The sequence below is a fragment of the Anopheles cruzii genome, chromosome X, assembly GCF_943734635.1.
Source record: "Anopheles cruzii chromosome X, idAnoCruzAS_RS32_06, whole genome shotgun sequence".
Lineage (NCBI taxonomy): Eukaryota > Metazoa > Arthropoda > Insecta > Diptera > Culicidae > Anopheles > Anopheles cruzii.
The window spans coordinates 4822472-4846071 of NC_069143.1; the positions used below are offsets into that span (position 1 = coordinate 4822472).

At 44.6% G+C, this 23600-nt stretch overlaps 3 protein-coding genes across 4 annotated transcripts; 2 read left to right on the plus strand and 1 right to left on the minus strand.

The window, feature by feature from the left end:
• Positions 1-849: 849 nt before the first annotated feature.
• Positions 850-2971, plus strand: LOC128267928 (uncharacterized). The gene is made up of 2 exons (XM_053004890.1): positions 850-960; positions 1086-2971. Exons 1-2 carry the CDS (start codon positions 935-937, stop codon positions 2845-2847), a joined length of 1788 nt encoding a protein of 595 aa, XP_052860850.1. The 5' UTR covers positions 850-934; the 3' UTR covers positions 2848-2971.
• Positions 2972-4025: 1054 nt separating this feature from the next.
• LOC128274647 (protein singed) lies at positions 4026-19690 on the minus strand. Of its 2 annotated transcripts, XR_008269314.1 has the most exons (7): positions 19574-19690; positions 8827-9160; positions 7463-7719; positions 7155-7318; positions 6354-7060; positions 5927-6274; positions 4026-4799 (listed from the first exon to the last, which is right to left on the minus strand). XR_008269314.1 is itself a non-coding variant. In XM_053012911.1 (6 exons), the coding sequence occupies exons 2-6, from the start codon at positions 9035-9037 to the stop codon at positions 6069-6071; spliced, it is 1545 nt and encodes a 514-aa protein (XP_052868871.1). In that variant the 5' UTR covers positions 9038-9160; positions 19574-19690; the 3' UTR covers positions 4026-6068. The 2 variants fall into 2 exon arrangements, 1 of the variants encoding a protein (XP_052868871.1); XM_053012911.1 differs by having other exon boundaries at positions 4026-6274.
• A 1367-nt stretch (positions 19691-21057) lies between these two features.
• LOC128272559 (uncharacterized) lies at positions 21058-23600 on the plus strand. Its single transcript, XM_053010389.1, has one exon. The coding sequence runs from the start codon at positions 21231-21233 to the stop codon at positions 23091-23093; it is 1863 nt and encodes a 620-aa protein (XP_052866349.1). The 5' UTR covers positions 21058-21230; the 3' UTR covers positions 23094-23600.

A 23600-nucleotide genomic window follows, 5' to 3' on the forward strand; every position in this document is an offset into this window, starting at 1 on the left:
ACTTCTACATGTAATGGCAATGGCGCGACTAGGGACCATATAACTCAAGACCTAACGATACAGAAAGCTTCATGTTGTACAGTGCACTCAACTTAATATTAATAAACCAGACTGTTGAAATATTATATAAATGTATGTTCAAAAAAATAATAGTGTAAATGAATGTATGAAGAAAAGCGGCTGTTTGCCTTGATTTTAACCTCCCAAGTTCCCAATATGTATGACTATTCACTACACTCCCCAAAAAATACTGGAGAGCTTAAGGGTAAGGGTTTTGATGAGTTTTATAGTAAAAATCAGTCCTAAAATCTGTCTAACGCCATCATCTTTCTCCAATCTCAATGGGCTCGACGATACAAGCGACTATTGCTACAGAGAACCAAGAAACACCGATTAGAGGGCGCTTCGTACCGCCACGGTTTCAGGTGGACACCACTCCACCACTCCCATAGCAGGTCCCTCGCCCGCTCCCGCCTCCCGCTATACCTTTTGCTCGTCACAAGTTAGGTGAAATAACACCATGTGGAATAAGTCCATTCCTGTGCCCCGGAATCCTTAGCAGTGCATTATGTGTAGCCGCTTTTGCCGTTGGCCGTTCCTAGGTTTTTGCGCCGAGCCTCCAATGCATTTTTTGACGATGCTTGAAACAATCAAATCGATCGATTGTTTGGGCGAACAAGGGGCCGAGTTAGGTGATGGAAGACGATAGGAGGGCAAGTAGCAAAATCTTTCACCTGCTTGTAGTTATTGTGGTGATAGTAGTGGTGGTGATCGAATATGTCGTTTAGGTTTTGCTGGCCTAGAGGTGTTCGTTCCCAAGTCGGCAGACGCACTGGTCAGAAACGGTCACTGGACTTCGCACCAACTAGACGCGCGTTGGGAAAGCTGATCCTGACCGTGACGGTTCATACTGCGCCTTCCGTATCAGCCCGCCATGAAACGTAAGCAACGTCGCTACAGGTATGGCCCTAGTCGTCACTATACGAATGGTTCCAAAGTTTTGTTAGCTGGTGGTTCGATCAACCAAAATCCACCTTTTCTTAACATAGAGCGTAAAGTACTCTTTTCTCTATTCCATCAAGCAGAACGACGTTCAACTCGTTTCAGTTACAGGAACTCGAGCGAGCTTTTCAGCGGACACACTATCCAGACGTCTTCTTCCGCGAGGAGCTCGCCGTACGTATCGATCTGACCGAGGCTCGAGTGCAGGTTTGGTTCCAGAATCGACGTGCTAAGTGGCGGAAAAGCGAAAAGACTGTAGTCGGTGGCGGAATTTGTGGAGGAACGGACGACCGGAAATCGGCAGAAAATGGCGGCAACGGCAACGGCAACGACCTGGAAGCGACGATGGTACCTGAGAGAGTTTTTGACAATGAGCTTGGTGGTGGCTCAACCATTGGCGGAAATATTTTTACTGGTGATTCAGGACTACAGGGGCACTCGTGTGAAAGTGAAGGTGATGGTGGTGAAATTGGTGAAGAACGCGTACTGAGCCGAGAGATCGATGAGCTGGGATTGAAAGACGAGATGATAAAGAGTGTAGATGGTACTGATGGTCTTAAATCGCCACACTCGTCAACTGGCACCCTTACAATTCTTGGAAAATCGCTTCATTGTATCGGTGAGGCTGGTGTCAAACATCATCACCAACAGCAACACGGACTATTGCATCAACTACACGCTGGACCAAGTCACAGGGTTTCTCAGCTAGACACAACGGATGAGTACGCTGGTTCTCAGCTTAGCTCAGTGCTTAGCGATAGCTCAGCGGTCGTTTTCGATGCCAGCTCACTGCAGACGCCCAACCTTTCGGGCGATGTGGGTATCGGACCCGAAGTCAACTATGGCATTATCGATGCGGACGTACCTAGACTCACCATCGGATCCCTGTCATCGCCGGGACAGCTTTCACCCAACCTGTTTCTCAATCTCAATTTTGACAATCTTAACTCACTGGACGGTAGCCGCTCCAGCAGCCTGACATTCGAGTGGAACAGCTTCGTCGGCAGCAGTTGTAAGCTGCCATCATCTTCAGCGCTATTGTGCACGACAGCGATCAATGGCGGAGCTGGCAGCGAGTGTTTGGGAGCAGGTAACGCAATGACGCCTATCTCCGATCGATCACTTGCAGGAGTACCGGAGAATTTTGGCGGAATCGTTGAATGTTGCTCTTTAAGTCATAGTGGCGGTATCAACCCGCATAATGACTCTTCCCCGCATCATCCCTCCAGTGTACATCATCATCAACATCTTCAACAGCAGCAACATCAACATCAGCCTTCGTACGATGACGAGTTGAAATTTCTGCATGTCGACCACTTCGGGGCAATGGAAAGCTTCAAAAATGAATCGCTCTTCAATCTCGATCAAACGCTGTTGCCTACCAGCAGCTCAAACAACACCGATCAATCATCGCAACAACTCTCCCAAACACTACAACACCATCACCTAGAACAACAACAAAATCAGCTTTACCATCATTACCGCAATCAGCTGCTGTGCGGCTCATATTCTACGCCAAAGAGCACTCACCATAATCACCACCACGTTCTGCAACATCCACAGCAGCAGCAGCACCACAATCATCATCATCATCTTGCTGGGTTGGTGGACGAGTTGGCGGCTTTCCCATCACTTGCTGATCATCATCATTCTGGAGGTGACGAAACCGATGGGCCCGAAGCACGAAGGACCATAGTGGAGGCCCCAGCGACGGCTTTAGTGTCTGACGACTGTGATTCCAGGCAATCCCCGTCCGAGCTGCTCGATCTCGAGCGACCTGTCAATATCCACATCAACGTCGACGACGACAGACTGGAGCAGATCGAAAACAACGCTAAGTACTAAGAGACTTACAATAGCGCACAGTAGCAGTGAGCGATCGATTGTTACCATTTGCTTCGCGCTAAATTCAATTTAATCAAGTTTACACGCCCTGCCGTATACATATATTTTTATTTATTTTCCTCGTTTATTTTTTTTTAGTTAAAATTGTTGCTGAATATGTTCTGTTGTCCAGTTATTGTGAGCAAGATTTCATAAAGAAATAAAATTTATAAGTTATTGTTTAATATGACTGTCGCACACGCAACAGAAATGTAAAGCACATTGAAAGAATCTAGTGATGACGAACTTAATAACGGTTTTTTTCTTTCGGCTGCTTCTCATCGCCATCATCTTCTTAATACGAAAAACAACAATGTGTAGATAAGACACAGGGTTAAACGGGGGTTTTATTTTAACACTAGTCAAAAAAATTCGTAATATTATCAACATATTTCGACTGTTTGTACAACAAACCTACTTTGTTGGCTAACAAAGACCAATTTTCAGAAAATTTCTGTGAAGTTTTTGACAAGAGTTGAAAATAAAAAGAAAAGCCCTCAACTCAAACTCACTTTTTAACCCTTTTCAAGTCTCAGTTTCTCTCTGGAACGGAGCATGTTTCTGTGATATTTCAGATTTTCCCTATGGGTTTGCTGAAAAATCTAAGAAAGAAAACGCGTGTTTTGTTCAAAATTAGTTTTATTCATCAACTCAATCTCTATTAAGAGTCACACAATCATTTCAGTGCCGCTCTAACATTTCAATATCACTTTTGTAGAACGCCACCTGGCGTGTTCCGCCGCCAACCGGAGGAACGCCGTGGACGTGGACGCCCGAAGGCGAGATAGATTAACGGGGTGCAGCCCTGGGCGTGACGGACTGGCAGAGACTGATACGGGACCGGGTCGCTTGGAACGGCATTTTGGATCATGTGTTACATGTACATGTACACACAGCATTACGATAAGCAACAGATATTAACATTGTATCCGCTCGACCGCTCGGCGGTTATAATTGCCGGATAAGAAACAGAATTACTTATCACGGCAGCGAGGCAAAGAAGTCCCTGTACATGCTTAATAGCATTTGCTTATAATTTAGCAATCATTTGCTTATATTGTCATCTTCAACGGTGGTGGTCTGCAAAATAAGATTATATACAATATTCAGCTGCTTGAAAAAAGACATTGTAGCAAATAGTATGTTTTTTTATTTAAACCACGATTAATGATGATGATTTATTGGATGTGACCATGGATGGTTCTTGTATAAGTTATAGTTTAACATCGAAACACTTACACTCACATACCCTACACAGGCAAAAACACACACGCATTGTTACATTTCCATGATTTATCGAAGCTATCAAAAGCACTCAATTAGGAAAAGCGCGATGCGAAATATTTAACAGGACCGTTATTGGGCCTTGTCCATTAAATTTAAGTGTATTTCTTCTCTATTGATACCATTTCTGATGAAACGTTTATTGCAATCTCTGGAAGAGCGTTAAATTTCGATCCAGCAATTTCGCGTGAGCCAAATACCTCTTGTACATCACTAAACACATTTCCTCAATGAAATTTTTCTCGATCAAAGCACTCATATAGTGACCCTTATCTTTTTGCCAATTCAATGCCAAACATTAAGAACTGTCGGTAGCTCCAATTGCTGATCTCGCTCCGGGTAAAGTTTTAACATCTTTATGGGATGTGGGTACGATTTTATTTATGGGATGTAGTACCCAACTAAACATTATTTCCTTTCAACTCCTGCGTGCGTGTGGATACGATAGACTAAATAGGAGGATACGTTTGGATAAATACACATACCTAATATAATGCACCTACCACGAGACACAGCGACGAATCCTGTGTGATCATTTTATCTGGCCGACGTAGAACTTCTCGTAGTATTATACCTCACACGTAGTATTATACTTCACACGTACTACAGCCTGAACATCGTGTGTCGCACTGTGTCAATATAAACGCGAGTGGTGTCAATATTAAATGTTTTATACGTATAGCAATAGATTTAAAAAAAAAATGTTGAGATGTTCTCATAATGAGAACCTATATTGTTGCTGTGCTATTGTTATGAAATACGTTTGCTTTTCTCGCTGTCACTGCCGACAGAACTAACTTTCCGAATCTAAATTTAATTTAATAAGCAAAGCATCAATTCTTCTTGTTGTAATAACTTGCTCTGTTCCTACAGGCTGTTCTGTTTTCGTATTCAATACAACGCACGGGGGTGTTTCTTTACAATGCAGAAAAAACGTGCCAATATATCACACCATTGTAATTTCTATGTTCATAGAAATTGGCTGCAATTAGTCTTCAAATTCAAATATGAATTACATATAACTCAAATTTCATTTAGCTAGCAATTTGTTGCTTCTTCGTCAGGAAAGTGTATTTGTTTTATGCTTCCACAATATGTATGCTTCCACAAAACAAATGTTACCCTGAAGATACTTGGATTACAGAAATGAGTTGAAATGAAGGTATTTACGCGAGCTTCATATCAATCGCTACTACCAGAGCAATGTGTGTAACTGTAGAACGGGATTGTGAACAAAGGCAGTGTCTGGAGGGAATGGTGATGAGGGAAGAACAGTGTCCCCATTTTATAATTATAAGTATTTTTTTCTACATACCGATTTTAGATTTTTTTTCCAATATATGCTATTTTCAGACATGCACTCTAAAAAGCGTAATGAGATATGAGTGCGTGTACTCTGTGAATAAATTGGCTTGTCAAAGTTGATTTTCCTTTCATTGTTGTGTCTGTTCACTATTAAAAAGATATTCAATTGCATTTTATTTCTTCTACACCCGAACATATATTTGATAGATGTTCGCTTTCTTCATTTCGCTCTGAAAAGTGGAAGCGTCATTATTACTGCCTCCTTACTCCCTCTTCCTATACTATCCTTCTGCGAGCTCGTGTAATACGTACACCCCACGGATTAGGCTTTATTCTGTGTAAACGTTTTACCGTTATTACACATTGATCGGAAGCTTCAGACAAATAATACGGCGAAATGGCGCTAATGAATCTTATTTCGAGGAGTACCTGTTACAGCAAAGCAATTTACCAGGAGTATTTATCCAGGGGAAAGTGGAATCACAAAGTTGATAAATAAGGAATTTGATAATTTCAGCAAGCAAATATCTAAATAGAGAGAATTAAGTTGATTGAGTGTTTCACTCACGGCAATGGTGCTATGAATGATCTTTTTAATACTCCCATTGAGTAGCGGTATCGTAACCGGTGTCCACCAGCTTGAAGGTACCGTTCTTAGTGGCTCCCAAGTAACGTCCATCACTTGAGCGTAGACAAATGCGCGTGGGTTCGCGTAGTTCGATGAAGAAACCGTCACACGGCACATCTGAATCAGCTGCAATGCCTTCCCCATCTACTCGCCAGTACTTTCCGTTTTGTCCTGCAGACGCCGGAGAATAATGATGTGGGTTCGGATTCAGTCGTTCCGATGAGAGTTCTAAATGACTTTTTAAACTTACCCTTGAAATGGACGATACCTTTCTGAGCCCGCTCGACCAGGATCGTCTCGTAGATGGCCTTGTTGCATTCGAGCTTGTTGCTGCCCGGGGCACGGTAACCGACAAAGCCCTGCTCACATTTTAGCACCAAAATCGGCCGATTGATCAAATAGAAATAGAACTTGGTCGTTTCTTCGACGACTTCGGCAGTGGCGAACAGATGACCGGAGCGCTTAGTTGCCAACAGTTTGCCATTATTGGCGCGGAACGAAACCGACCCATCGCCGTGCCACTCGAGATCAAACAGTGCGTCGGCGGAGCGACGATTGCCAGTAGCCTGGATACCTCCACCTGTCGACAGACACCAATAGCGGTCCTGCGTGGTGCGTAGCGCCCAGCGGTGTGCCGACCAATCAAACTCGAGCTGGAACGTCTCGTTCTCGCCTATCTCGTCCTGATTCGCGGTCACGTCAACGCCCTGCTTCACCGACACATACTTGTTGTTGAGCGCCGCAATGAACGACGCCTGTGGCAATGAGTCCTCGAGTGAGAACAGCTCGTCCCTGGTGACTGTTTGTGAGCGAGACTTCAGCACTGCCTTCGACCCAATCGGCGAGAGGTATAAACCATGGCGATCGCGCAGCGCCAAATGCCCACTATGGTATTCGGCCGAAAACAGACAGTCCTCAGAACAGCGGACTTCTAGCTTACCATTCGAGTTGAGGTATCTGTAAGATATACATGCAAAGAAGGGACAGCAAGCTATAAGTGGGAAAAGTAAAAAAGGGAATCAAAACAGAAAACGAGTGGTCCGCGACGTACTTGTTGTTACACGTATGAAGGGCGTAGCGACCTTCCTCGTCGGCACGGAACTCAAGCGTAAAGAGCGTGTCCTCGCCCCACGGAATGTTGGCGTCCACGTGAATTTCGTCCTGTGAGTCGGACAGATGCGCGAACCGCTTGCGGCCAACAGATCGCAGATTCACCTATGAACAGACAAATCGAGCGGTTGTTTGGATATGTGTGTGAAAGAGAAAGGAAAAGAAAGAGAGACAGAGAAGTGGAAGTTGAAGCAGCATGCACGACAGTACAAGCAGACACTTAGCGAATCAGACACTTAGAACATTTACCTGTGGCCTGGCGGCCAGATGAACGCTCCAAAGCTCACTTTTGCCCGGTGCCTTTGCCGTACATGTTAGTTTTTCAGGCGTGCCGCCGAGGAAGTAACCGCGTTGTTCATTCTTCAGCGCCCAGCGCCCCGAGTTATCGTCGGTGATGCTGATCTGAAACCTGCTGCCGGCGTCCCGCTCCTCGGATTCACACAGCACATTACCGAACGTGTCCACCGACAGATACCGGCCTAGGTGCGACTTCAAATAGATAATGCCTACAAAAACACACAGTAAAGAGAAGAGATCCCGCGAAATGAATTAACTCGCTGGGCATTTTTTTCCGTGCATATCGTACATTATACAACAGTACATTAATTTTCTTATTTTGGTTTATCAAATAAAGGGATGAAACGCCATGAATACGGCCCAGTCCGCTTCTTTAAGGCAAAAAAACGAAGAACCCCGTACAAACTTAGATTTTTGCATTTAAGTTAATGGCATTTTAATTTTAGGGTTCGAGGTGAAACCCTTCGCATGATACGGAATTGAAGTTCTGAACATAGAAATTGCGTACATGAAGGCCTTTTCTTAAATCGCCGGATCAGGCAACCACTGACCGACGGATGAAGATGGCAACCCAGCCAATTCGACTCTGAGATTAGTGTGGTGGGATCTTAACTTTGGCCCAAACCGTGCCAAGGCAAAATTCGAAAACCTTAATTTCTCCCTATTATAAGCCCCCGTAACGAGCGCAGAGAGAGAAAAGACTAACGTTGCAGGTGTGTATCTCATCTCATCTCTCTTCACCGCTTGGTGGCTACAAACCTATACTCCTGCTGTTTGGCGATTTACATTGAAGCGACTAATAAGAAGAGTAGAGAAGCAACGAAGAGTAAGAGGAGCGTCTGACGATTAGGCTAGCACACCTTACATCAATCAAAAGTATCGAGCGTTAAAGGAGAGAGCGTAAAAGCGCTAGGAACCAGATCGCGATGAGTGGTGGATGCACCGGCACCGATGTGAAAAGAAAGGCGAAAACAGTGAACCTTCCGTTAAATAAATAATTTCACTGCGCAGTGGGTCGAGACGGCATATTTTTAACGATGATTTGGATGGCTGCACAGCAAGGCATAGGAGCGTGTAGCAAGCACGCAACCGCACGCACGATGACGATCGTTTACGTTGCGCGTGCTAAACTAGATATCTTACCAGGGATAAGAATTCAACAGTTACATTCAACCTGACGGCACAAACAGTAAATCAGCCAAACCTGAGCTTTTACGGTGAACCCGCTCACCGATTTGGTTGATTATACATTTGATCAATTCCACTCTACTCCAGCCCCTTTTAAGTATATTCGTTGTGTTCGGAGAGTTACTTACTATCACCGGTGTTCGATGGCTCGAGAGTCCAGAGCTGCTTCTTCTTCAGGCTGGCTCCATTGGCGTTCAGCTTGTACCCGAACGTTTCAGCCGTCATGTATTTGTATTGGCCATTGATCAGGCCGATTGTCCACCAGCCTTTCTGCTGGTTCTGTAGCAGGATGTCACCGTTTGTGTTTATTTCGTAGCCGGACCCATTCATGGTGGCCATGGTTGGTTGCAGATACAGGTTGATTAAAATTTGATCTCAAACGAGATCGCCGGTAGTATGCAGTAAATGAAGGGGGATCGGAACGACGAGGACAAAACACAGAAAGCTCACAGTGTCAGCTCACTATAGATGGAAGGACGAAATGAAAACAAAAGAAAAACATTAGCGAATTCCAACAGTGAAGTTGCACAAATATAGTGACCAAAATATAAGCAAAACACTGCAATGCAATCTTGGATTCTATGGATTTCCCGAAATTCGTGATTTCTCGTGACGTGATCATACCGCAACCAACGCGATACTCCTTAAGTTACGAAAGTATCATTTAATGTGTCAGTCGTTAATGCGATTTTTTTTCACTACGTAGACTCCCAACCACCGGATGATGTTTTCTGTCCGCTTCTCTTTACTTCAGGATCTCTTTATAAGGGGCTCTAATTAGAAGAAATTGTGCCTCATTGGTACAGCGAAAAAGATGGAGAGTGAACCACCAGAGAGAGCCAGCTCACGTAGTTGGTAGTTGCGATTGATTGCCCGACCAACCGTTGGGCTCTGTTACATCCTTACGTTGGTGGGTTGATCGAATATTTCACACTGAAGATTTTGAACTCCACGTGTCTCCACGTTGGACACAAACGCTCAGATCAGATGAAACGAGCAGTTCCTGTGGGTTGATGGTTGGAATTGGGTGTGTTGTACGATGAGCGAACAATCCTTACGAGCAAGCGTGCATGTAAGTCTGGACACTCACACGAATACAGAATGAGAATTACACTTTGCTCTAACCTCAATTGGGGGGTTGCCGATGTGACCTCTTTGAAGTGGCGATTGAGAACGACTGTATTCACCTACTATTCAGGTTAGTTGCAAAAATGCTACGGAAGCACGGTGTTCAGAGATCTTCGAGATGGAAGGACGGTATGTGGAAAAAAAACTTAAAAAATCAACACTCGAGTCACGCGAGCCGCAAGAGCGCACAACACATCAGCTCCGTTAAGCTACCAATAGCAGACTGCGCAGTCGATCCGTACGTGCCAAGGCTTGTTACTACCAGACACACCGCATTCGGCCAGAGAATTCACCACAGCATAACCCACCATTTTCGACACTCCTTTCCCTACTTTCGACGCCGCTACCACGCGCCTTATGATCGAGTGGGGACGGTCTCGCTTCGTTTCGTTTCACTTCGCTTCCCGCCGGAAAATTCAATCGAACTGACCGGGCCTCATTGCTTCTTCTTCTGGTCTGCTGGGTACCGGGCTCGTTGTGCCGCTAAATCTGCAGAGGTGAGGTGGGGGTTGGAAGTAAAGGCAGCTTCGTCCAAGGCACCTTCTCTCTCCGGAAAAGTTTTGTGGCAACGTGTCACTTCTTTTCGCAAATCTGCTTCCAACGCACGCGCTGATAGTTTAGTGGACATGGGATATTAGCACTGATGCCAGTGGTGGGTAGGTAACGCCGTTTCTCTATTCTACCTTCTTTCGGATTTCGGAAAACAGCAGACCGTGTTGAATTCTTTCTTCGTGTTCAGGTTATGACATGTATGCAGTAGGAGAGAGGCCGAACCCCAATGAACCTATACTCTGCCAAATTGAGGCTCATTTTACTGGTAACCGTTTCTTGGCAGAGTAGTTTTCATAGGTTTTTCTGCAGTTACAGAGGGTAGCCTTTCGTTTCGATAAGGACTAATCAATCAGGCTTTTGTTCATTTTGGTTTGTTTTGAGCCAAGCTAAACAAAAGTTGAGCGCAATTAAGAAAAAAGAAAACTAAAATGTATCCAAATAAGTCTAGTGTAACTTATTTCGATAAACTTAATAAGGACTAGAAACATTATTTCAAACTATAATTAGCCGTCCTCCGTGTGTGCACTACAAAGAAATAACATGGATCAAGATAAACCGTATAGTTGTCATACGTTAGCTTGGTGCATTTCTAAAAAGACACAGAGCGTAGTAAGCGATAAAAGTAAATAATAATAGAGAGCATCCCTTTACACACCGCCTATCAGCACACAGTGAATTAAATACGTCACACTACTACCTCGCAGACTCGCCTGTCTGAATCTTTTATCTCTTTTCCATCTTTAGGCTGTTTGTTAGTGCAGAACTTTCTAATATTTTCTCTTTTTATTGTTGTAATCTAGCTCTTTCTTTTTCTCTTTCTCTTTTTCTTTCTCTCTCTTTCTTCTATCTTTCCTATCGTCCACCGCCCGCCACCCCCCACTCCCTGTCTCTTTCTCTCTCTTCCTTTTTTTCTCCCCAACGGTTTCCGACAAAAATGAAGAAAAAACGTCTGGTGCAATAGCTGCCGCTTAACAGATAACGTGACACGGTTCCACAGGTAGGGAAGTAGAACAATAGAACAAAAACTTATCTCGAAGCGAAAACAGTGCAAAACAAACTAACGTTACAACCAACATGCAAAGTTGGCAGCAATAAGGAAACAGAAAAGGTGCCGTAGGTGTCGTAGCAAAAAAAATGGAATCAACAATGAACCAGTAACACTTATTTTACACATATCGCACCAAGTATCTCTCTTTCACCAAATTTTACAAAACCAAACCTGTGGAACCCGGTGAAAGGGCGGTTATAGGACAAAGCTGAAAAGAGAGAACAAATTTCACCATTATGAAGAAGCACAGGCTGCCTGCACTAATGATCTGATCGTAGAGCTGCGAGAGAGACTTAATCAAAGGCCGCTGCTGTGGAGCTGAAACACCACGCACCACTCACATAAAGCCACTCGAGAAATAACAAGAAAACAATAAAAACCACACGTAAAACATGGCACGGTCACGGAAGACTGCGTTGGGTGACGAGACACAACAACTTTGCGCACCCGAAAGTAGTGAAAATAGAAAATTTATTGAATTTAACTGTGTTTTAAATCGTAGAGGAACGGACTGTATGAAAATACAAATTCAAACAGTCGTTTAATAATTATAAAATGTAAATAAATTATCCCGACTCTCAAAATAAAAACTGAATGAAATGTGTTGATCGAAATTTCTTCAACACGAATCCGTCCACGATTCTTTTAGTGATCTATACCTTTTATAAACTGTGACAGTTAACGATGTTCTTTTGTCTCATCTGTGGGCAACTACGAGGGCTGAATGATAATTAATGCACACACGCTTGTAGAAGACGATGGGGGGGCGGGAGGGAAATCGCACGACTCATGTGGAATTGAGGGTGGGGATTGGTTTAAGCTTCAGGTTTCTCAGGGCCTCTTCAGTTGCACGCTTTTAGGATTGTCCAGGATGACAATAACGAAATTTGAATAGCCATCGATTCACAGTAAGGTTTACAGTATTATCACAATAAACAGCTTGTAAACGACTATGAACTACACTAGAATTCACGTTCACAGCAGGTAAAAAATCCCGTTGTTTAATTCGCATTGGCAAAGCACCAGAACACGACTCCATACTTTCAATGATCAAACAAACTGGAAGCAACGCCATCAAAATACGCAGACGGTATAGAGTAGAAATAGTACTCCCAAATGCCACCAGCCGCGCCTTCGGTAGCTTACGAGGTGTTTGCAAAAATTTCTGACAATTTTATATTTACGCGGGCATATCCGATTTTCGATTTTTGTGTGGCGTTATGTTGCTACTCATGACACTCACACATGACACTGACATACTACAAATTCTCTTTTCTACGATTTTTTTCTAGTTTAGGGAGCACGAGAGCAGACCTCACAATTGTAACGGGTCTCTTTTTTGCACTGACGGCAATGTAGATCTCTTCAAATCATCCTTACTCACAATATCGCTGCTGATCATCATCATCGACAGCAGCAGTGCGAGCTCACATCTTTCTCATCTGCATAAAAAGACCAGCAAGCATTCCCCGCCGTACTTTTTGACGGTTCTTCGGACACTTTCTCAATTTCCTTCTTTCTCCGTATTTTCTTCTTCTGGTTATATTTGTGTACAAATATGTTTTCTTGCCTCTTTCGCTAACGGTAATCATTTGTTAAACTTCGCAACAAACGGTACAACACAACTCGCCCCTCTTTCACGAAATAAAAGCAGGGCAGGGAAGATGAAAAAGTTACAGTGAATGGTAAGGTAAGGGGCAAAGGGGTAATACAGGCCAACCGGTACACTAACGAAATAAAATCGATGGTTGATTGTACGATCCTTTCATCTTTTTACCTTTCATCGTGCTGCTGCTACATACGCTATAGACAACCGGAGATAGCCATGGAAAGAAGAGTTTTGGGGCCGCTCCAAGGGCAATACTAATGGGAAATACCTCTGCAACCGAAAAGGGCCATCATGACCAAAACCCACAAACCGTTCCTTGCATCGTACATGCATTGCATAAATTAATACCAATTTGACGATTGACTTGTGGTGATTTGTGGGTATAGGTGCGATCGAATATTTTCCATCATTCGCTGTCATAGCAAGAGAAGCAGAGAGATATAGAGATACAAACCAACTACTGCACACACAAAAAACAGGAAAAATCGCCTCTTTTTAAAACGCTTACAGCAGCTTCGGGCATACGGGCAGATCTGTTCCTCCAAGATAAAAAAAACCAGCACAACATGGCTAGAGTACACGATCCACGATCACAAACTAGCGATGCGCGCTAAACATAGCGTGGAAAGTGTATCGTTTAGAACAACAACAGTGTGGAAAGTGTATCGTTTAGAAGCGAAGCTGTTAACTGTCCGGCTGAAGATGGTGACGGTTACTTGCTCTCTGTAATAATGCCAAGTCAAAGCCAAAAAATGCAATGCTGCATTAGAGACAGTTGCCAGCCCATGCCCGCCGCACCAGGACTTTAATCGAGGCCCTTAGTGCCACTTAGTCCAAAATCAATGCGGGGACACATAATTCTGCCATTAGTAGGCAATTACGTTCTAGCCCGGATTGTTCTAAGCCCGTTCAACACAGACGAAAGTTAGGTTACTATCGTGGTTGAGTACGCGACGAGCATGCTTATATATGCAGGAAGTGCTTCCGGAGGATCACCCATGTTTCCTCCTCTTTTGCATTAACGGAAACCCCAACCGACAGCCCCGGCTGTCGCACAGATACACGCACACAGCTCCGCTCTGTGAACGGTGGTCGGCCGGCGCAGGTGAAGGTGAATTTGTGTTGTCACATCAGCGGCTTTCCAACAACAATAAAAATACCAAGCTCGAAGCCAGTTCTTAGCGAGCACGTGCTTTCTTCGTTGACTGCACGAGTAGGTAGATTGCACACTGTTTACATCAATGCATTGTTTTGAGCCTATTTTACATGCCCATCTGGCAGTGGTGTGTATTCTGCACTATATTTGTCTCCAGGACTAAACAAAACAACATAAACACAAGCACAAACTTGGATGTACACCGTTTGTAACCAGAGTCATTGCTATATTTGGATATTTCTATTTTTTTCTTCTTCTTTCTTCTTTTGGCCCTCTGTCGTAATAAAAGAATCTTCTCCTTATCCGGGCGGTGGCGGTTTGCTTAGCAAAAGACCGCAAAAGAGAAACAAACATCCAAATTCAGGCATATTCAGGTGTTAGTTTTTGCTCTCAATGTTTGTTTCTATCTCTGTTTTGCACGCAAATAATGTGCGGCCGGGAAAAAGTTCATCTTAGCATATCAACGTTAAGTGCAACCAAGTGCAACATTATTCATTAGACTCTACCAAAATGCTCGGTTTGTTTAACACACCAAATTTTGCGATTAGCGAACATGCGCTTCATGAATATTCTATGATATTCTGAATATTTGATGAAAATAAACCAGTTTTTTTTGCACTGGGGCTAAACGTGTATCGAAGTATCAACTACTTTCTGAATCAATCCCGCCCGGTTCCTGAACAAGCATATTTGGTTGAAATGTGTCTAAACTAAATTATGCTGGTTAATAAATAGAGAGGGAATGTTGTTGTGGACAGCAGAATAAATATAGAGGGAATGTTGTCAGACAGTCACAATGGAAAACCATGGACCAGTCTTTGCTAATGAAATAGATCATGTACCTAAACATGGTGACACGCTTGCGCCACCGCAAATTTGCTTTAAAAAACCAGACGTTGCCAGGCCGTTTAAATCGTAATTCATTAAAATCTGATTATGAACATGAACAGCACAACGACTAGCTAACTAGGTTTTGCACAGGCTTTTACTTTGTGAAACTTAAATTTTTCTCCACACCTTAAGAGGTGTCTGAGGGACTAAACAACCACCAATGGCTGAAACATCGGTCGAACGCCTTGGTGCGCGATAGAAAGTAAAGAAGAGAAGCAGACACGCAAAGTTGAACAAACCCGGATACATCTGCTACTCTTAGGGTAGTATGGGTGTGTAAACGCAGAAAGCAGAGCCGAAAGCGCCGCATACACGCGAATACAGTACCTACCCTTACGATAGTGTACGTATTTCGGGTCGATCTCGCCACATGACTCGCTAGGTAGGACTCTGTTTGTTTACAAAAATAAAGTGTCAACCCATCGTGACCATCGTCAGCGCATCATCATTTTAACATGCAAAATGTTGTACGTTTTTCTATTATTTTTCAGCACAACTGCCTGCGAAAATTAGCAACAAACACAAGTGAACGAGTTTGAACAGTATTCGGTAGACAACAGTCTCACTAGCTCGTGAAATGCGGATAACTTTACGTACAGTGCCGGTGTGTGGTGCAAGTGCCGGCATAAGTTTTCTGTACATCAACATCTTTCTCAAGCAATACCGCCTGCTTCCTGAATAGTCATGTTTGATTGAAATGTGCCAACGGGAACATATGCTGCATATTAAATATGAAAATAAATAGCCTAGGCCCAGCCTAGGTTTATTATTAATATGTTTTTCATGAGCCGAACCCACACAACGAACACGTAAGTTCCTTACAACATTCACTCAGCGGGCTTTCAACTTTTGTTCACAGATTTGCAACATGCATGGCTGCCGTTGGATTTGTTCCCCAAAATCAAAATCGCTATACAGAACTAGAAGCAATAACTTGTCCACCGCTGCTTAGGCAGTTCGCCGATGGAAACAAATGCTTTACTTTAAAAAAATGCTGATGGAAGTTGTTAAAAGCCGTAAAATAAATGTTACGGCTCTGACTTCATACAGGCAAGGTGCAGTGGTGCTAGAAAACAACCGGCGTTACTTTCGTTTTGTCGAGCCGGGCGGTACTTCGCAAAGCGTTGTACGTTTCTGCATCCGACGCAGAGATTAAAATAAATAATTCCCGTCACACGCACTGGGCACCATTTTAACAACATTTAAAACTAAACTGCATGCATGTTTTATAAACTATGCCGTTTTTACAAACCCAATACTGCTTGTCGCTACGAAAAGGAATTAAATTTCTTTTGCCTACCGGAAGTAACGGTACCGGATGAACGCAGCGGATACGATTCCTGCGATTGCAATGAAGGTGTGTGCGTTGGTCTGATGATGCACTGTTGGGGGTTGCTAGGGATGGTGGGGACGACGGTCGGTGTACCTTAGGAGGGGAACTTTAAGGTAGCGTTAGAGAGGCTGTGTTGTGCTACTAGGTTCACAGATCTTCGGACGAGATTCAATATTGCACAAGGGAGTTTTGTTTCGTTACTTTTCTCTCTTATCTTGTTTCTGTGTCTTTACACAAATCACAATGAGGCGTAGTAATTTTGTTTTAAAACACGACCGGCGACAAAAAAGTCTATCACAGCAATAGTACGATTGGCAGCAGCAACACAAAAACCGCACAAAACTTTAGAAAAACACAGAAGGCTCTTGTCACACACTCTTCGGAGATCGCTAGCCTTACTTTATCCAGTTGCGTTCGGTGTTTTTGGCATCGATTTCGGTTTTATGTCCTGTTGGTGATTCCACGCTGGACCGGAGACCAGGATGGTTGGCTGCTTAAAGTTTGATTGATATCCGTCGGGGTTGGACTCGAACGTTTCGGTATCGCCGAAGTTTTGACTACTATGCGTCCGTAGCCTGTTGTTTGTGTCGAATATTTTCTCACATAGAAATTAAACAAAGAGCAACTTCAGGACTAGAGCAGCGCGTGCATTCAACTCAACCGACAGACTTCAATTGTAGTCGAATGGTGGACCGCTTACACAGTTATTAGTACTACACGTCCAACCAACACCAACACGACCAAACGCCAAACTGGCGACTCTTCTCTCTTTCTCTCCTTCTCTTTTTCTCTTTCACTGAGGTGCACTTTCTTTCTTTGTGTGTTAGTTACCTTTTCCATGCTCTGTGTGTGCTATCCTTCCTATGGAAGCAACGCGCTATACGACAGCGGCGCACATTGAGTGCTGATGGGTCGGGTTTTGGTATATTCAGTTTATTGAATCGCTGCACAGGACCTGCCGTGGAACCGATATGATAATGCTGAAGAAACATCAGAGTAACCTAAAACAGTTGCCCCATCGCACCGCTTCCCTACCTTGGCTTTCTAAAGCCCAGGTGATACCGGGCCTTGGCCACCCAATTTGGTGAAAACGCATAAAAAACATAAACAACTTTTCCGGTGATCCAAATTGGCGTTTGCCGAGCGTTCCGTTGTGACCGCTAGAAGGCGCTAGGGAGCATTGAGCGCTATTGGGTGATTTGCTATAAGTTTTCTTCAAGGCCAAAATTTCCGGTCTTTTAGAGATTTTCCACGGAGCTCCGACATTATATCAAGGGTGCTAAATGCACACCAGAATAAAACGATGTAAGTAAGCCCTAGTGTCTTCTCCGTTTCTCTGCGGCGACAATTTTCATTCGCTATACTAAGCGAACGCGGGCCCATCCATTTCCGGGAAAAAATCCGCTTGCAGCAATGTACAATCTGTCGATGATTTGAGTGAATCAACCAAGAAACTTACCTGGCCATCATCCGATGATGCGACGGAGTCGATCAAACCATAGAACCAGTTAATTAAGCAACAGCAACGTCGCAACATCATCTGAATCATGAGCAAGGATGCTTCACAATTTTCTCATGTTTCGTTATCATCATCATCATCACAAAGACTCCAGTAGAGTGCATTCTCAAAAAAACATGATACAAAAAAATCATTTGATTCAATTCGGTTCATGTTTTTGCGACACGTTCATAGACGCTATAAATAGCGCCTATCTTCTTACTAGTTAGTTCTGCCTACTGTCGGTAAAAGGAAGTCAAACCGACTTATTTTTTGTGGGGGGCTTGATTCGATGAAATACTATTAACAATTCCCAAGAACTGTTTCGCGATGGAATCAAATGCTTCCAGCAACACCATTGCCATCATATCAACTTCATATAAAATACTTGAGGAGCATGGAGCTGCTGCAAAATGACAACGCGTGTACAACACACCATGCAGTTAGGAAGGTGATGGTGGGAGCAGGAACTTCAAGCCTGAGCGAATCAGCCCACCCTCCTCCATAAATTAGTCGGTCTGACTTCCTTTCCCCCGAGTGGAGTTTGGCCCTATCGGCCAGCCCGCCGTATCGCTTGCCGCTCATTCCGGCTCATCCGGACTTAATTTAACAGCCGGCTGCTGGCTGCTGGCTGCTGGCGGCTGGCGGTCGCTCCCCACTCACGCCGGATAGGAAGGGATATGAATGAACACTTTCACGCAGTTTTATATATCATAAGAGGAACGTTCGTGATGTTATGATCGATATGCAATAAACATTTGAAAAATGTCGTTTGAGCTAACAAATTGATTAAAGACAACGTTCGTCGTTGAAAGCTTTTTCTTAGTAAAATTTGGAGAGGTTTACAGTTAAGGAAAAATAGTCTACACCGTATGGGAAGTTTTTAGTATTAGATGTTTGATCCAATCGCATACATATCTCTACGACTGTATTCTATGTACGGAGAGCGGTGATGTGGCCATTCCATGGTATATCGGTTGATTTCATTGGTTTCATTGGATTTTTCAGCGGTTTTCAGTTATATTGCACCAGGGCGCATGGCGACAGGTTCCGTATACGTTTATGATCGTTGCCGTGGTAGCCATCACAACACACTCGCTGGTGGTGGCGCTTCGTGAAACGAACTTCAAATTATTTTGTGAAAACTGGAAAGTAGTGAATCATCTTCGGTGATTATATGCGCAAAGGCAATCACACACACCGTTAATGCTTTCATTGGCAAGATGTTCCCTCGTTCATTTTTCTAACACTCCATAACCCTCCAGGCCCCCCCGCCCCTCCCACCCTCTTCGTTGTGGTCCATTCTCGTGGTTTCTCCTTTTCATTACGCCCTTGCTCTGTCTCTTCGTGCAGCGCCAACGAGGTACCGTGTGCGTTGTGCTCCAGCAATTTCGACGGCGGTTGGAAAAGATGAACCAACATTGTTCCGTTTGAGCAACGACCGTGGAGAGAGCTATTCGAGAGATTGTAATTTTTATCACACCTTTCGAAAATCTACCAGTCGTTCCGGCTCTTTGGAGTCGCGTGTAGCAACTGCATTGTGTGCTCATTGTACTGCTCGTCTATTAGGTTATTCGCACGGTTACTGCGTATAAACTGCCTCTCTTTCTCTACTTTGTAAACCTGCGTGGTGTGCAAAATGTATGACTGCTTGACTCACCTTTCACGCCGCTTTCCAGGCACTTTATAACCCGATGCACTCGACAGTGCGAGCAGTGCGTGCGTTTAGGTCATTTTGAATATTGCTGATATTTTCATTGAATGATACGAATTCTTCGCCTTTTGTATCTTTGATTAGTCTACATAAAGTCAGTTGCCTATCAGCATCACCGCACCTTGCGTACGTACAAGTCAAGGCGATAAACACACAAATAACGTAAAGAACATAGTGCAACCTCACTCGGGTTAGGCCTCGTTACTCGGTACAAACCGGTGCCGAATACCCATTTTACGGGTATTCGGCAGCTACTTCTCCGAACGTCGGTTGCTGTATGAGACAGGTCGAGGGCTGGGGGTTCGGGACGTTACAGTGGGAGTTCCGCAGGGCTCTGAGTTTAGAGGGGTCGGGAGACCGCGGCAAAGTGGTCCTCTAAGGGTTCTAAGACGTGTAAGAACCTTAAAGAAAGGAAGAAAGAACCGGCGTGGCAGCAGCTACGACGTCTACTAAGGCTGCCCCGATCGCGACCAAATGCCACGGACCGGCTTCGCCGTGACTCCGCGACAGAAGCCGGCGACCATCGATTTCAGGTCGATTAACGAATTGGTTGCTTACTAGACTTACAGAACTACCACAACTTGCCTACTGAACACCGTGCGAACCGTAGAATCTGGCTTCTTGTTCTAAAAAAAGGCGACATTCTCGTACGTCCATTCATCGCTCACCATTTGGATGGACCAATTCAATCTAGCTTCAGAATTATAGTGGCCCTGATCCCATCAAGACATTTAAGTGCGTTTTTCTTATCAATTAATTATTTCCTCTGCTTCTTAAACATTGCTATGATAATGAGCAGGCGTGTCATGACGAACACTAGAATCTCACGGTCAAAGGGAATATTCACGCATAGCATAGCGGATCATTGGTCATTAAATGCTAAGGCTGTTCTTTTTTATCTTCATGTCCGCTCGAGAAGTAATTTGCATTTTACTGCGATCATGCCATTCAAGTAAATACATTCTTCCCTCAACATCCATATTCAAGTCTTCTTCCATAAATTGAAAGGGTATGGTGACATAAGGCACGTTGACAAGGTTGTAATTAGAGTTAATTCTACTGCGACTGTACAACGAAGTAATATTATTATGTCGTATCTCATTCAATAGTCCATCACATCTACTACGAGATATTGGCAATATATCGTTGGAAAAATAGCACAACTTTTCCAAAGTATTGGAGATTTCTGGACTACATCGTTTTTCAACACACGGATAGTCAGTCGCAATATTTGGAATCGTATATTAACTTTAAAACTTCCAAGTGATCCAAAGCATAGTAGAATGCACCCTTTATTGAGTGAAATGGATGAAGAGCGAAGGCTTTCGTCGATCGTAATCGTCGCCAGATCCAGTGTGACACAAGATCTCTCACATTTTGCGGATCCGACGACCCATGGATCAACGCGGACGAGCGTATAAAACTTGCTTAACAAGCAGTTGAGCTTAACTCGTCTTCACGCTTTACCAGACTAGTTGTTGTTTTTACCATTGGAGAGATTTCGAGTGTATAGTTTCCTTCATATCTGTCGCCAAACTATTGCCATATAGCTAGTGCTGCAAACGGTGTGTAACTAGGACCCTAGGGAGTTGCAGTGGCGAGGATGCGAGGAATTGCAGTGTTGATGCCGTTGCTAGCGTTTGCTGCAGTCAGTGGTGAAAATGACAATGGTCCGCTAGCGATGTCGCTCATGGAGATGCGGATATCTGCAAGCGGAGTTGAGGGTAGTGTCGATCAGGACACCGGCAGCTGGGAGTGTTCACGAGCGGGTCGCTTTGTGAATCCAAACGACTCCAGCTGTCGAACGTATCTGACTTGCATTTCGAGCGGTGCAGACGGTGTGCTGCATGAGCGTCAGGACGAGTGCAGTAAGGGTGCCCTGTTTAGTGGGCGTTATCAACGTTGTATCTCTGGCGACAACTGTTCCTCGCTCGAGGACTCATACGCAATCGAGTATGAGTGCAGCGAGTGCGGCAAGTTCGTGCTCCCGACGTCCACCGATTGCCGGCTGTTCGTAAATTGCCTGAAGACGAAGGATCTGGGCGTGTTTGTGCCGATAAAGCAACGGTGTCCCAACGGAAAGGTATTCTCACCGCTTGTCCATGCCTGCGTACTAGAGGACGAGTACAGCTGTGAGTCGCCGATGGCTTCGGCTCCAGCAGCACTTCTATCTACGCCAATCATGACAACAGTCACCGACAGTTTGAGTGTAGGACGCCCTGGAGCTTACATATCAGATTTCGTGTGCCTTGGACCAGGCCATTTCCCAGATGAGTCGGTGCCTCACTGCCGAGGCTTCCGGTTGTGCACAGCTGTTGATGACGCGGCAACGCAACCGTTGCCGCAACGAACGGACGGACATGCAACGAACGGACATCATCTGCTCGTCTCGCGTAGCTTTCTCTGTGACATTGGGTCGGTGTTCTCAGAGGTGGAAAAGCGGTGTGTACCCGTCGCCGATTATCAGTGTCCCGATGATGGTGTGGAGAGCTTCCGTTGTACAGCCGTCGGCCGCTATCCCGATCGGGATGCACTAGGATGTGGCAGTTACTACCATTGCCAGCGAACGACGGCTGGCACCTTGAAAGCTGTACTAGAGCAGTGCCCGATAGGAACTGTCTTCTCATGGCTCACGACACGATGCGTTCCGGCTGCGGAGTACGTCTGTCCTGTTGTGGTTAATGTGGAGAGTATAGATCAAAAGGCGGTACCGGTGCACGTAACTGAGCCGCTGGATGAGGCTAACACGTTAGCGCAGGCGAAAGTGAAAAAGGATGAGGATGACTATGGAAATCGTTGTGTGAAGTCAGGACGCTTCGCCAATGAGGAGGACGCTTTCTGTCGAACATATTACATCTGCACGCGAGATCCAGGAGGTGCCTGGGTTCAGGTGTTTGTGCAGTGCCCGGCAGGGACTATTTTTTCTCGGGCGGCTGTTCGCTGCGTTGGCGGCGAAATAGACCCCTTGTTCTGTCATCCTCAAACGACACCAGTGACATCCCTAGAAGTCCCCCGGCGTTGTGGTCACGCGCGGGCCAGTGATCCAATAGAAGAGCAACAGCAAACCGAAACAGACAACAATGACATTGCGTCAGGTGAGCTCGATGGCTGCTACGAGCCGTCAGAGCCCCTCGGATCAGGCGATCAACTGGACAAGGCTCCCTGGTTAACATGGTCTGTTACCGACTCAGTCGAGGTGGCAGACCTAGTCGAGGAATGGGGAGACGTTTTGGCGGCCACGACAATGACTCTTCCATACTCGATGCCCGAGTACCCATGCACAGCGACAGGCCGTTTTGCCGACATCAACTCCGTCGACTGTCGCTCGTATTTCATTTGCACACTCCAGTACAAACAGCAGCTGGAACACCAAGTTCTCGTATCTGTACACATGACCTGCCCGACTGGAATGTTTTTTTCGAGCAACGTCAACAAGTGCGTCGTATCGAACCGGAGTGCCTGCTAGCCCCACTGCATTTCTGTGAGGAATACGTTTGCTATGTTTGTGTACCTTCTCGCTATGACTGTCGATGTTCGCTGCGTTAATATCGACTTAAGCAAAATACATGTAAGAATAAGGTTTTGGTTTATTAATTTGAACTTTGAATTTGGACTATAAATTAATTCACACGTGGTTTTTCGGTTTTCCTGCTGTTTTTCGTTCACTTCTTGTGGCACCCATTTTCCAATCTTCTGGACCTTTCCTAGGGCCTTCAAACGTTACACAACGTTACAGTAAGCAATAGAGATTAACATTGTCTCTATTGCAGGTCAAGACCGCTCGGCGGTTATAATTGCCGGATAAGAAGAATAATTACTATCGCAAAGGGCTAAAACAGAAGTAAAAGAAGAAAAACAAATATAATGATGCAAAATATCTCCGTCAAGATTTATCCTTGTCTTTCTCAATTTGTGTCCATACGCCATAGTTCAAACCGAAAGAAGTTCAAATTTGTTCTAGAAAACCGTTTCG

What these genes read in the sequence shown, in the direction of transcription:
- LOC128267928 (XM_053004890.1), top strand. Translation starts at nt 935, where the DNA reads ATGAAACGTAAGCAACGTCGCTACAG. An exon ending in CGTAAGCAACGTCGCTACAG is followed by an intron (nt 961 to 1,085) that starts GTATGGCCCTAG and finishes TCCATCAAGCAG; the next exon opens with AACGACGTTCAACTCGTTTC.
- LOC128274647 (XM_053012911.1), bottom strand. Translation starts at nt 9,037, where the DNA reads ATGGCCACCATGAATGGGTCCGGCTACGAAATAAACACAAACGGTGAC. An exon ending in GCCATCGAACACCGGTGATA is followed by an intron (nt 7,720 to 8,826) that starts GTAAGTAACTCT and finishes GTGTTTTTGTAG; the next exon opens with GCATTATCTATTTGAAGTCG. An exon ending in CTTCATACGTGTAACAACAA is followed by an intron (nt 7,061 to 7,154) that starts GTACGTCGCGGA and finishes TATATCTTACAG; the next exon opens with ATACCTCAACTCGAATGGTA.
- LOC128272559 (XM_053010389.1), top strand. Translation starts at nt 21,231, where the DNA reads ATGCGAGGAATTGCAGTGTTGATGCCGTTGCTAGCGTTTGCTGCAGTC.